The 13999-nt window shown below is 41.4% G+C and overlaps 1 protein-coding gene across 1 annotated transcript in view; it reads right to left on the bottom strand.

Moving 5' to 3' along the window:
• Positions 1 to 978: 978 nt before the first annotated feature.
• gabrg3 (gamma-aminobutyric acid type A receptor subunit gamma3) overlaps positions 979 to 13999 on the bottom strand; it is a 729033-nt gene continuing 716012 nt past the window's right edge. The window contains exon 9 of the mRNA XM_073044115.1: positions 979 to 4218. Coding sequence (XP_072900216.1) covers positions 3940 to 4218 — 279 coding nt within the window. The 3' untranslated portion in view covers positions 979 to 3939. The remainder of the gene's footprint in view (positions 4219 to 13999) is intronic.

Below are 13999 nucleotides of genomic sequence, written 5' to 3'. Positions count from 1 at the left end.
TCACCTGTACTGTAAGGCATTGTGCAGACCACTGCGCTACCATGCTGCCCAATAAGGTAATCATGATGACATATTTGCATGGTGGTGGAACTGGATTTGACAGTAACTTCCAAAATAAGCTAGGTACGAGTTATAGAGTCATAATGGCACATTCTGAGGCTATTCTGCTCTTCCATAGACAATTCCAATCCTCATCTCCACTCCATCCATGTAACCCATCAAACTCCTATTTAATTACCTTCGAAACTCATCATTCATCGCCTTCATGAGTTCAAGGTAATTAATTACATGTCACTGCTTGTGTAGTGTCTATGTCATAATATGTAATGCAGAACAACAAAGATTCAAGCTGGATGGACTAATGGGAATATGGTGAGCAGTTTTTGGCCCCTTGTTTAAGAAAGGATGTGCAGACATTGGAATAGGTCCAGGAGAGGTTCACAAGAATGATCCCAGGAACAAAAGGCATTTGATGGCTCTGGGCCTGCATTCGCTGGAGTTTAGAAGAATGAGGGGATCTCAGTAAAATTTATTAAATATTAAAAGGCCCAGATAGAGTGGACATGGAGAGGATGGAGCCTAGGATCAGAGGGCACAGCCTCAGAATAGAAGGATGTCCCTTTAGAACAGACATGAGAAGGAATTTCTTTAGCCAGAGGATGGTGAATCGGTGTAATCTATCACCACAGATGGTTGTGAAGGTCAAGTCATTGTATGTATTTAAAGTGGAGCTTGTTAGATTTTGATTAGTAAAGGTGCCAAAGGTTATGAGGAAAAGGCAGGAGAATGGGGTTGAGAGGGATAATAAATCAGTTATGATGAAATTACAGAGCAGACTTGATGGGCCAAAACAGCCAAATTCTGCTCCTGTCTCTTGGGGGGGGGGGGCGGTGTGTGTGTGTGTGTGTGTGTGTGTGTGTGTGTGTGTGTGTGTGTGTGTGTGTGTGTGTGTGTGTGTGTGTGTGTGTGTGTGTGTGTGTGTGTGTGTGTGTGTGTGTGTGTGTGTGCACCAGCCAGATTATTCTAATTAAGCAACCTGTTACCCCACATGCCAATGCAATACTACAGAACAAGGCAGTTTCAGATGAATAACTTAGCACTTTGCATGGCATGGTAGAGATACACCTCTATCAAAGAAACTGTAAGGCGCTTCTTCCCTCCACTCGCCTGTGGGTCACCGATGGGCAAAGAGAGGCACCTGCTTACAGCCTCAGTCAGAGTCACATGACGCCATGGGAGCAGGTGGTGGATGGACGCATGAGCAGTTGATGTATATCACAAGTCCTGGTTATGCGACCACTGACGCCAGGCAGACAATCTCTGTAGAGTATTGATAACGGCTGAGGTAACTTGTCTTGTAAAGACACTGCCCAGAAGAAGGCAGTGGCAAATTACTTCAGTAGAAACATTTGCCAAGAACAATTATGGTCAAAGAGCATGATTGCTCACATCATATGACATGGAACTTAGCAATGATGATGACGAATTTAGGATGTATACAATCATCTATGTGCATTGCACACACACAGACACAGATACACACACACTGAGCAGAGTTATTTAGAAGAGCCTTTGGAGTATTTTACACAGGTATCAAGAAACTTCTATGTTGCTATCCAAATGCTTATCGATACCTAAGTGCCGTCATTCAGAACTGTGGAAGTCATTCTATTCATCACTAATTTATATTGATGCACCATATAGTGGATCCGTCATGGCTTACTATGGCAACTGTTCTTCCCAAACCAGCAAGGAACTCCAGAGTGTGGTGAACAGAGCTTGGCGCATCATGGAATGCAACCTCCCCTTCGTAGATTCCGCCTTCACTTTCCACTACCTTGTTAAAACAGCCAAGGTATTCAAAGACCCCAAACATTCTCCTTTCTCCCCTCTCTCGTCAATTAGGCAAAAGATACAAAAGCCTGAAAGCAGATCCCACCAGGCTCAGGGACAACTTCTATCCTGCTGTTAAAGGACTATTGAATGGTCCCCTAATATGATACATTGGGCTGTTGATCTACTTTTACCTGCACTACACTTGCTCTGTCACACTTTACTCTGCATTCTATGAATGCTTTTCTTTGCATTATCTCAATGTACAGTTAAAACAAAGTGATCTGTATGGAAGGCATACAAAATGAATTCTTATACTGTACCTCAGTACATGTGACAATAATAAACCAAGTTACCAACTTACTGAATCTCACATATAAACCGGAAAACACTCAGCAGGTCAGGGGTGTATGTGCGGAAAGAGAAACAGATATAATATTTCAGATCATAGACTTTCTGATGAAGGGTCTTTGACCTAAAGCATTATTTCTGTGTATTTTATCACAGCTGCTGCATGACCTGTTGAGGGTTTCCATCTTTTTCTGCTTTTATTTTCAGATTTCCAGCATTTTCTTTTTGTGATCGTCATTGAATCTTGCATACAGAGTAACAGTGAATAGAAAGTAGGGTCATTGGTGATGATAACTCTTCTGATACTCAAGAGATTCTGCAGATGTTGAAAATCCAGAATAATTCACAGCAGGAACTTAGCAGGTTGGGCAGCATCCACAGAGAGGAATAAAGAGTCAATGTTTCAGACTGAGTCTCTTCCTTAGTCCCGTGGACTCTTAATTCCTTTCCATAAATACTGCCTGATCTCCCGAGTTGCTCCAGCATTTTGTGTGTGTTTCTCTTCATGAATGCTTTTTGTCCCTGATTGATATTTTTGTTATCAATGCCCTCATGTTATCCAGTTCATTTGTCCTCCAACCTCCATTTCTTTATATGTTATTTTGGATATTGTGCAGTTTTGACGGCTCAGAGGATTGTTTTTGTGGTGATTCTTGGTGCAAAGATGATGGCTAATATAATGACAACATGTGTGTCATTGTGGCATTTGAAGGATTTATTTAATAGTTTTTCCCATTCTCTTTGCCTCTTTCGCCAAGTGGTACATAATACCTCCACAGATGCATTTAAACTAAAGTCTTGATGCCTTTCAGCCTAGGTACACTTTGATGATGTGGGAAATGTTCCTTTGATCCACTGAAAAAGCTCTGGAATTCTCCAAGACATGGACCTAGGCATGGCTCTTTGTAAAATCTGGTTGTGCGAATACCAACTCAGTCCTCAAAGGGTTAAGCAGAGTTGTGATCGTTGCTAAGAATGAATGGATGGCGAATGAACCATCTTTTACCTAGATAATATTTCATCAATATTTTCAGCTAGTTTAACTCAGTCACCTCTAACATCATACTACCAAATTAAACCCATATAATATGAAGTGCTGTATAATTTTCCATATATTCTAACACTTTATTCACCCAACATTGTTTTGAAGTTTTGCTCATGAACAGACACAGCATACACCTAGTTTTTTTTTCTCCCCCAAAGAAAATGTTGCTTTCACCTGTCGACACCTGTTGTGTCAGATACAAATAGATTTGCATGAATCATCTGTAATTTAGACAGAAAAGAAACTCTTTTCATGGGTTGCTACAGCCAGAAATGCCTTCGTTTACTCTAATTAGCTCGGTAAGAGGAATATGTTTTGGCCTAGTTTGCTAATTTTCTGTTTTCTTCATGCAGCTATTTAAAAGTCAAGGCTCTTCTGACTATCCAACAGGCTCGTGAATAGTTATTAAAAATTGCTGCTGAATGCAAACCTAAGGCTATAATTCATCGATTCAGTGGGGTCAGTCCATTCACTTCAAGATTGTCCAAAAAAAAGTGTTTCAGCTGACAACCTTGGAGAGACACCTTGTCAGCTATTTACACCTTCTGCTCTTTGCTTCCATCCGCCATTTTGTAACGAATTTGCAATTAATGTAATGGGAGGTAAAAATAAAGAACAGATGTTACTTCACCTCGGGTAGTTCCACTTTTTCCGACAGAGTTACAGGACAAGTGTCAATGAAGGAAGTCTTCATTGGTACAGGCAGAAACTTAAAGGTAGAGGTATCCAACCCAGTAGATGAGATTAAATAGCAAAAACGTTGTAGGAAAAAACACACGTGAATATGTGTCTAATTTCAAAATATCTACATGGATCCGTCCTTTTCGCCACAAGCCAGATTTACATTCCTTGTAGCAGCAGAAGAAACTCTGGCAGTCTTTACCATCCAGGCATTCATAGACGCAGGCTTCCTCAAAGTCCTGCCAGTACATTGAATTGTTTATGGTAATTACTGAAGAGGACGGCCCCAGGTTCAGCACAGAATAGTTCTGGAACGAAGAAACAAAACGAGATTTTGAATTATATTTCTTAATGTATCATGGAATCATTCTGCTTAGAAACAGGCCACCATTTACCATATTTTATTACTTACTTAATTAGTCTTTTTTTTCTTTGTATTTGCACATTTTGTTGTTTTTTTTTTGCACATTGGCTGTTTATCTGCCTTGTGTGCAGTATTTCTGTAGTGATTTGTTGTATCTGTCATTGCCCGCAAGAAAATGAATCTCAGGGTAGTACATGGTAATGCATATGTAGTTTGATAATAAATTTACTTTGAACATTAAAATTTGAACATAGCGAATCTCATGCATCTTTCTATTCTAAGTTCAACACTTCACCTTATTGTACAAGGGGACCACTTATGTCTCTTTGCACAGTACTGTAGTAATTTTATGTATTGCACTATACTGATGCTGCAAAAAAATAAGTTTCATGACATACGTGAGTGATGATAAATCTGATTCTGACATGGGTCTCTATTGTGGACTGAGAGTGGGAAAGGGGCAGGGAGTGGGGGATCATGGTTGGGAAAAGGGGAAGGGAGAGGGGAGGGAATAGGAAGCAGCAAAAACAAATTAAAAAAAAAAAAGAAACACTCTGTAGTGATTAATAAACCAGTCGTTTGGAATCAGATGACTTTGCCTGGTATCTAAGGACTGGATATGTATGTACACATGCCAGCCCCTCCTTTGGCACTCCTTCTCTGCCACCTGTCCCCCACCCTCCCACAGTGCTCCACCCTTGCTATTCCCAATATCCTTGGCTCCCACCTGATTTACAAACTCATAATTTACCTTTCTTTAGTCGGGTCCAGGTTGTGTCAGATAGATGTGTGCAAAGTGGAATCTGAGGTATACATTGATTCTGATTTGCAAAGACGTTGCTAAAATCTTAGTGAAGTGCTTCTTTTGTATTCTGTTTTGTATTCCAATGAACATTGCAGCATTGCACATTGAAGACCAAACATCCTGAAGGCCCAGATACCGTGCATGTGGAGTGGATGGTTCCTGGTGTGGAGGAGTCTAGGACCGCAGTGCACAGCCTCAGAGTAGAGAGACATCCCTTTAGAAAAGAGATGAGGAAGAATTTATTTGGCCAAAGGGTGGGGAATTCATTGTCACAGACTGCTGTGGCGGTCAAGGCATTGGGTATATTTAAAATGAAGATTAATAGGTTCTTGATTAGTAAGGGCATCAAAGGTTAAGGGGAGAGGCAGGTGAATGGGATTGAGAGGGATAATAAATCATCCATGATGGAATGGTGGGGCAAGCTCAATGGGCAGAATGGCCTAATTCTGTTCCTATGTCTTATGGTCATTTGATTGACTTATAACAGTGGGTTAGAAGCTAACCACGATCTGAAGCACAAGGACATCTTCTATCCCAGCATCATAAGACCATTCAATGGACCCTTTCTATGATAAGATGGACTCTTGATCTTACAACCTCGTCATGATCCTGCACTGTACTGTCTGTTTACACTGTGCCTGCGACACTTCATTCTGCATTCTGTTATTGCTTTTCCCTTTTACTAACTCAATGCACTGATGTGAGGTTATGATCCGTAACATTGTCATTCATGCAAAATGAAGCTTTTCTCTGGATCTCGGTACATGTGACAGTAATAAACTAATTTCATTTACTTTGCCAGCATTTGATCTATAGCCTGTTGTGCCTTGGTGGTTCAAGTGTTTATCTATACACTTATTAACTGTTGTGGGAGTACCTGCCACAACCATCTATTTAAGTAGTACACTCCAGATTCAAAACATCTGTGAAAAAATCATTGATAATAGAGTCATAATCATGGAAAAGAACAGCACAGAAACAGGCCCCTTAACCCATCTAGTCCACGTTGAACCATTTTAACTATCTACTCCCATCTACCTGCACCTGGACCACAGCCCTCCATACCCTCTTAAGCGTCATAATCAATATCACATATACCACTTGCACTGGCAGATCATTCCACACTCTCACGACCCTCTGAGTAAAGGAGCTTCCCATCATGTTCCCTTTAAACTTTTCACCTTTCACCTTTAACCCATGACCCCTGGTTGTGGTCCCAACCAACCTCAGTGGAAAAAGCCTGCTTGCATTTACCCTTCTATAACCCTCATAGTTTTGTATACCTCTATCAAATCTTCTATGTTCCAAGGAATATAGACTTAAATTATTCAATCTTTCCTTATAACTCAGGTCCTCCAGTCCTGGCGACATTCTTATAAATTGTCTCTGTATCCTTTCAACCTTGTTAGGTGACCAAAACTGCACAGTACTCCAGATTAGGCTTCATCAATGTTTTATTCATAACATCCCATCTCCGATACTCAGTACTTATATTTATGAAGGCCAAGTGATTAGAAGCAATAAAGTAATGAAAAAAACTCACTGTTCTGACGAAGCCTCTTGGCCCAATACATCAACTGCTTATTCCCCTCTATAGATGCTGCTTGATCTAAGGAGTTCCTCCTGCTTTGTGTGTGTGTGTGTGTGTTGCTCCAGGATTTCCAGCATTGGCAGAATCTTTAGTGTTTCTCACATCCCACTTGAATCTGCTTCTGATGACTATAAACGTGCACCCTCTGGACTTGGATATCTCTCCACGGGGAGATGTTGCCTATTATCTTCTCTCTCTATGCCCCTCATCATCTTTCAAATAACTTCCAAATTATTTCTAATTTCTAAACAAATTGTTGGTCATAATCCATTCTGAGTTAGTGTTGTACTTCATTATGCAAGGCTGATATTCTGAAGAAAACATCTATTTCAATCCTGCTAATTGTTCTAATGGATTTTGATGCAAAATTATGAAGTAGCTCATTTTTATTATTTAATAATTTACCAGACTGAACAACACTGGCAAGAGTAATCTTTATTTCCTATCCCCAATCCCCTGAACTGTGTTAAGAGTAAACTCCACAGTGTCAGAATCTGGAGCCAAGTACAGGAGGCGCGGCGACTGGCTGTCTGAATGTGAAAGCGGGCTGGCAATGGGAAAGGGGTGTCTTTTGCTATTGTTACTATGTTTGTGCCAGAAAGCATGGTGATAAATCTGCAAATACTGGAAATCCAAAGCAACACACACAAATGCTGGAGGAACTCTACAGGCCAGGCAGCATCTATGGAAAAGAGCAAACAGCGGTTACTGTTTATTCTTCTCCATTGACGCTGCCTGGCCTGCTGAGTTCCTCCAGCATTTTGTGTGTGTTGTGTGGTGATTCTTGTGGGCTTCCCCAGCCCATCCTTGGGTAACCTACACAAAATGCTGGAGGAACTCAGCAGGTCAGGGTGCTTCTATGGAGAGGAATAATTTTGGGGTGAGACCCTTCGCCCCGGCCTGATGAAGTGTCTCAGCCTGAAACATTGACATATATTAATCTCCATAGATGCTGCCTGGCCTGCTGAGTTCCACCAGCATTTTGTGCGTATTCAGCATTTGCAGTGTCTCTTTTGTTTATAGCATCCTTGGGTGTGTTGGTTGTTAACAGAAATGACACATTTCAATAGGCAATAGACAATAGGTGCAGAAGTAGACCATTCGGCCCTTCGAGCCTGCACTGCCATTCTGAGATCATGGCCGATCATCTAATATCAATACCCGGTTCCTGCCTTGTCCCCATATCCCTTGATTCCCCTATCCATAAGATACCTATCTAGCTCCTTCTTGAAAGCATCCAGAGAATTGGCCTCCACTGCCTTCTGAGGCAGTGCATTCCAGACCCCCACAACTCTCTGGGAGAAGAAGTTTTTCCTTAACTCTGTCCTAAATGACCTACCCCTTATTCTCAAACCATGCCCTCTGGTACTGGACTCTCCCAGCATCTGGAACATATTTCCAGCCTCTATCTTATCCAATCCCTTAATAATCTTATATGTTGCAATCAGATCCCCTCTCAATCTCCTTAATTAATTAATCACCTTAATCACTGCATGTTTCGATGTACATGTGATAATTAAATCTGAATCTGAACCTGAATAGGAATGTGTAGATGAGAGTGGGAAAAGCTAGTTTTTCTTGCTTGAAGAGATTAGACCAGATGAGTTTTTAATTGAAGCCAGTAGTTCTCTAACCATCATTACTGAGAGTAAACTGTTTAATTCAAATTAATTTAACTTCTCCATTTGCCTTGGCATTTCAAATCTTGTCATGGATTAAGGAGTTTGGATGCAAGTTCAGTAACCTGTCACTCCTTGTCATGTGAAACAAAGGTGTTAATAAATGATATAAACTGTATTACACTTAAGTTATCCTCAACATATTTATATATAGCAAACAACTAGGGCAATATCCTTAGGGGCTATAGAAGTATAAAATATTCCAATAAATCTCTAAGTAAAACTGCCAGCTCCCTGGATGATTAAGATACTGCCATCGTGAAGGAGGTACAAGAGCCTCACGTTCCACACCACCAGGTTCAGGGAGAGTTATTACCCTTCAACCATCAGAATTCTGAACCGGCATGGATAACTTCACTCACCTCAACTCTGAACTGATTCCACAACTGATGAACTCACTTTCAAGGACTCCACAACTCATGCCCTCAGTATTCATTATTTCTTTACTTGTTTCTTTGTGTATTTATTTGCTTATCTATTTATCTATCTATTTATTATTATTATTTTGCATTTGCACAGCTTGTCTTCTTCTGAACATTGGATTATGTGTGTTCAATTTTCATTGCTTCTATTGTATTTCTTTGCTCTACTATGAATGCCTACAAATCTCCTGGCAGTATATGGTGACATATACGTACTTTGGTAATAAATTTACTTTGAACTTTGAACCAACCACATAACCTTTTTTTTCTGCTTCAGTCTTGATTCAGAGTAAGTTGTATTTCCCTGGTTGGCTTGCTAAAGGGTAATTTTTCAAGCCCACTCCTGCATTACACAGCTGTTCTGATCCGACGTGTAGGCTGGTGATGTGGAACTACAACCCATATCAGTACCTTCCACGCACGGCTTCCCCTGCTGATTGTGTGGGTTTGCGGAATGCTTCCTAATCACAATTTTGTCATTCATGGCGAGACAAAAAGAGTCACAACTTCCAAAATGAGCAATCATTGGCTTGAAAATTAAGAAGCAATATCCTTGCATGTGGGCATGCTATTCCTGATTGGCTATCCTATGTGTTTTGATATTCCTTTCCATTATTGAATGTCTTTCCTTCCTATATCTCTCCTCTGGTCTGTGTTCACCTCAAGAAGCAAGAGATGGAATCAAAGTATCAGTGGTATTTTGATTCAGTTTCTTGGTTCACGAGTTGAATACAGACTATTCATTCCAAAATTGGACTTTGAACTTTGAACCTTATTTTTCCATTCTTATTTTGAATTTGATCCTACCTGATGGAGTTGGTGGATAACTGTTGTTACATGTAACTTTCCCTGAGTCCCGTAGGAAAATCAATCAATGACCAGAAGCAGAGACTGTGGGGGAACTGTCATGGGGCAGGGTATAAGTTCAGCATTGCTCTGTATTGACCCAGGACCTCCACCTCGGTCCCTAATGATATCAAATTAAAATAAGAGCCCAAATGCTATTTTATGTCTGTAAGGAGTTTGTAAGTTCATGATTGTGTGGGTTTCCTCCAGGTGCCCTGGTTTCCTCCCACATTCCAATGATATGCGGGTTAGTAAGTTGTGGGGACGCTGTGTTGGTGGTAGAAGCACGGCAACATACTAGGCTTCCCCCAGTACATCCTCAGACCATGTTGATCATTGATGGAAGCAAAGCATTTCAGTGTTGGTACATTTGACAAATAAAGCTAATCTTTAATGTTTAATTACACCCAGCAAGGGTTTTCACCCAGAATATAAGTAGGCCACAAACCCCTTTCATCCACCTTCTACAGAATTCTCAGAGATGTGCAAGCCTGCCCAAGAAATTCAAACAAGACTCACTGGAAAGTCAGGGGAAGACTACACAACAGGGCCACTGTAGATGGGAGCTCGACATTGAGCCTAATTCAAGACAGAAACATATTGGTTGCTGGGTATTCCTTGATTTGTCATATTCCACATAATGTCTTCCTCTCAGTTACCACTGTCAATCCTGTTGCTGTCTTACGTTCAGTCCAGCTGCCAAAGGATGTATTATTTACCAGCACTGGTTTTCCTTTCTACATCTCTGTTCTGCCCTGCGTACACCTCAAGAGGCAAGAGATAGAATCAAAATCAAAATTTTATTTTCATTAGTTTTATGTTTTGTAATAGCAAAACATAAAACTAATGAAAATAAAAACAAAGGAGTTCAGAATGTGTGTCTAATTCCATTCTTTACTTCAAGGGAGGCATGCGTGTATCACGTGGCAGCATCATGATGTGTGTAGTTCATGTATTTTTACATACAACTTGTAGTGAATTATTTAAATGAACAAGAAGGCTCAATCAAACAATTTACAATATTACTCAAATATTACTGAAATATTAAATGCACAAGCACTATCACTGATATCTTGATCATAAGCATCGGTGATGCTTGTTTAAATGTACAGAAGGGATAAGTGGGGCGGCCATCGTTGGGAGCAGGGCAGTAGTGAGAATAGGAGTGTCAGGCTTTGGCTCGAAGGAGGCATTGGCTCAAAGGAGGCTTTGGCCCTGGGTATGCTTCTGTAAAGGTTCCATTTTTTTTCCTTACTGTACCTTGTGTAGTAAATGGCTGTTGTGTGTTCTTTGTGCCAGATGTTGGAGCCCTGGGAGCCCCAGAGTCTCCCAGGGAACTAAATCTGCATGAAGTGCATCCAGCTCCAGCTCCTTGATGACTGTGTTAGGGATCTGGAGCAGCAGCTGGATGACTTTCAGCTTGTACAGGAGAGTGAGGAGATCATCGATCAGAGTTGCAAGGAAGTAGTCACCTCGAAGTTGCAGGAGGTGAATAGCTGGGTAACAGTCAGGAGAAATGCAACTGAGAACAAGCAGCCCGTGGTCATTTTCTTAAAAAATAAGTAGACCATGTTGGATACTGTTATGGGGGATGACCTCCCAGGGGAATGCCAAAGAGACCGGGTTACTGGCACTGAGCATGGGTTCGAAGTGCAGAAGGGAATGAGGGAGAAGGCAGGGGCGGTAATGATAAGGAACTCAATAGTCAGGGGAACAGACAGGAGATTCTGTGGACATGAATGAGACACCCAGATGGTATGTTACCTCCTAGGTGCCAGGGTCAGTAATGTCTTGGATTGTGAACAGAAAATCTCAGAGAGGAAGGGAGAGCAGCCAGATGTCTTGACACATATTGGTACCAATGATACAAGAGGGAAAAGCAAAGATGTCCTGAAAAGATAATTTAGAGAACTAGGCAGAAAGCTGAGGAGCAGGACCTTCCGAGTAGTAATTTCTGGATTGCTGCTTGTGCCATGTGCCAGTGAGGGTAGAAACAGGAGGATTTGGTAAATAAATGCATGGCTGAGAAGCTGGTGCAAGGGGCAGGGCTTCATGTTCTTGGATCATTGGGATCTCTTCTGGGGAAGGTATGACCTGTTCAAAAGTGATGGGTTTCACCTGAACGCAAGGGGGACCAATATTCTCATGGGAAGGTTTGTTAGACCTTTTGGGGAGGTTTTAAACTAATTTGGCAGGAGAGTGGGATCCAGAGTGAAGGGACTCAGGATAGGATGGTAAAAAAGCAAGGATAGTGTGAAGTTAGACTGTCAGGAGTCTAACAGTCTCCTGATTATGGCAGATGGTAGGACAAAATTGCAGCTAGTAGATTGAGTATCAGTGCATTAGGGATGCAAAATCAAAATAGATAGCAAATGCAGCACTCAAAGGAATATATCTCAATGTATGGAGTATAAGAAATAAGGTGGATGATATTGTTACACTATTACAGATTGTCAGGTATGATGCTGTGGCCATTACCAAATTGTGGCTGAAGGATGGTTGTGGTTGGTAGCTGAATGTCCAAGGTTACACATTGTATTGGAGGGATAGGAAGGTCAGCAGAGTGGGTGGCATGGTTCTGCTGGTAAAGAATGGCAGCAGATCAGTAGAAAGATGTGACATAAGATGTTGAATCCTTGTGGTGTGGTGAGTTAAGAAACCACAAGTGTAAGAGGACCCTGATGACAGTTATATACAGGCCTCCCAACAGTAGCTGGGATGTAGACCACAGGTTACAACAGGAAATAGAAAAGGTGTGTCAAAAGGGCAATGTTATGATAGTCATGGAGATTTCAACATGCAGGTCAATTGTAAAATTAAGTTGGAAATGGATCTTAAGAGAGTGAGCTTGTTGAATGCCTATGAGTTGGCTTTTTAGAGCAGTTTGTCATTGAGCCTACTAGCGGATCAGCTATACTGGATTGGATGTTATCTAATGAACCGGGGGTGATTAGCGAGCTTAAGGTTAAAGAACCCTTAGAAGACAGTGAGCACAATATGATTAAGTTCATCCTGAAATTTGATTGGGAGAAAGTAAAGTCTGACGTAGCAGTATTTCAGTGGAGTAAGGGAAATTACAGTGGTATGAGAGAGGAGTTGGCCGAAGTAAATTGGAAGGAGATGCTGGCAGGGATGACAGCAGAGCAGCAATGGTGTGAGTTTTGAAGGAAAAGAGGAAGGTGCAGGTTAGATGTATTCCAAGAACAAAGATATACTCAAATGGAAAACTAGTACAAGCATAGCTGACAAGGGGAGTTAAAGCTAATGTAAAAACACAAGAGAGGGCAAATGGATAGTAAAAGCTTTTTCAAGTATGTAAAAAATAAAAGAGAGATGAGAGTGGATATAGGTCCACTAGAAAATGACGCTGGAGAAATAGTACAGGACAAGGAGATGATGCATGAACTAATTAATTATTTTGCATCAGTCTTCACTGTGGAAGACACTAGCAGTGTGCCAGATGTTGAAGGGTGAGAGGGAAGAGAAGTGAGTGCAGTTACTATTACAAGGGAGAAGATGCTCAAAAATCTGAAAAATCTGAGTCACCTGGGCCAAAAAACTGCACCCTAGGGTTCTGAAAGAGGTAGCGATAAAGATTGTGGAGCGTAGAAGGTTGAGGGGGGATTTGATCGAGGTATTTAAAATGTTGAGAGGGATAGATAGAGTTGACGTGAATAGGCTGTTTCCATTGAGAGTAGGGGAGATTCAAACGAGAGGACATGATTTGAGAGTTAGGGGGCAAAAGTTTAAGGGAAACACGAGGGGGTATTTCTTTACTCAGAGAGTGATAGCTGTGTGGAATGAGCTTCCTGTAGAAGTAGTAGAGGCCAGTTCAGTTGTGTCATTTAAGGTAAAATTGGATAGGTATATGGATAGGAAAGGAGTGGAGGGTTATGGGCTGAGTGCGGGTAGGTGGGACTAGGTGAGATTAAGAGTTCGGCACGGACTAGGAGGGCCGGAATGGCCTGTTTCCGTGCTGTGATTGTTATATGGTTATATGGTTATATGGTTATTAGTTACTGGCATATTTAGAGCATTGGCTGATTGGTAGGAGGCAGCGAGTGGGAATAAAAGGATCCGTTTCTGGTTGGCTGCCAGTGACTAGTGGTGTTCCACAGGGGTCGGTGTTGGAACCGCTTCTTTTTATGCTGCATATCAATGATTTAGATGAAAGAATGGATGGCTTTGTTGCCAAGTTTGCAGATGATACAAAGTTTGGTGGAAGGGTCGGGAGGAAGTGCTGTGGAAACAGGAAGGTTGCAGAAGGAGTTAGGCAGATTAGGAGTGATGTGCAAACTATTTTCTAAATGGGGAGAAAATCCAAAAATCTGAGATGCAGAGGGACTGGGGAGTCCTTGTGCAGAACACCCAAAAGGTGAACT

The sequence above is a fragment of the Hemitrygon akajei genome, chromosome 4 (assembly GCF_048418815.1).
Source record: "Hemitrygon akajei chromosome 4, sHemAka1.3, whole genome shotgun sequence".
Taxonomy (NCBI): domain Eukaryota; kingdom Metazoa; phylum Chordata; class Chondrichthyes; order Myliobatiformes; family Dasyatidae; genus Hemitrygon; species Hemitrygon akajei.
The sequence above is the reverse complement of the archived record's forward strand: the minus strand, read 5'-3'. Positions and strand labels throughout refer to the sequence as shown.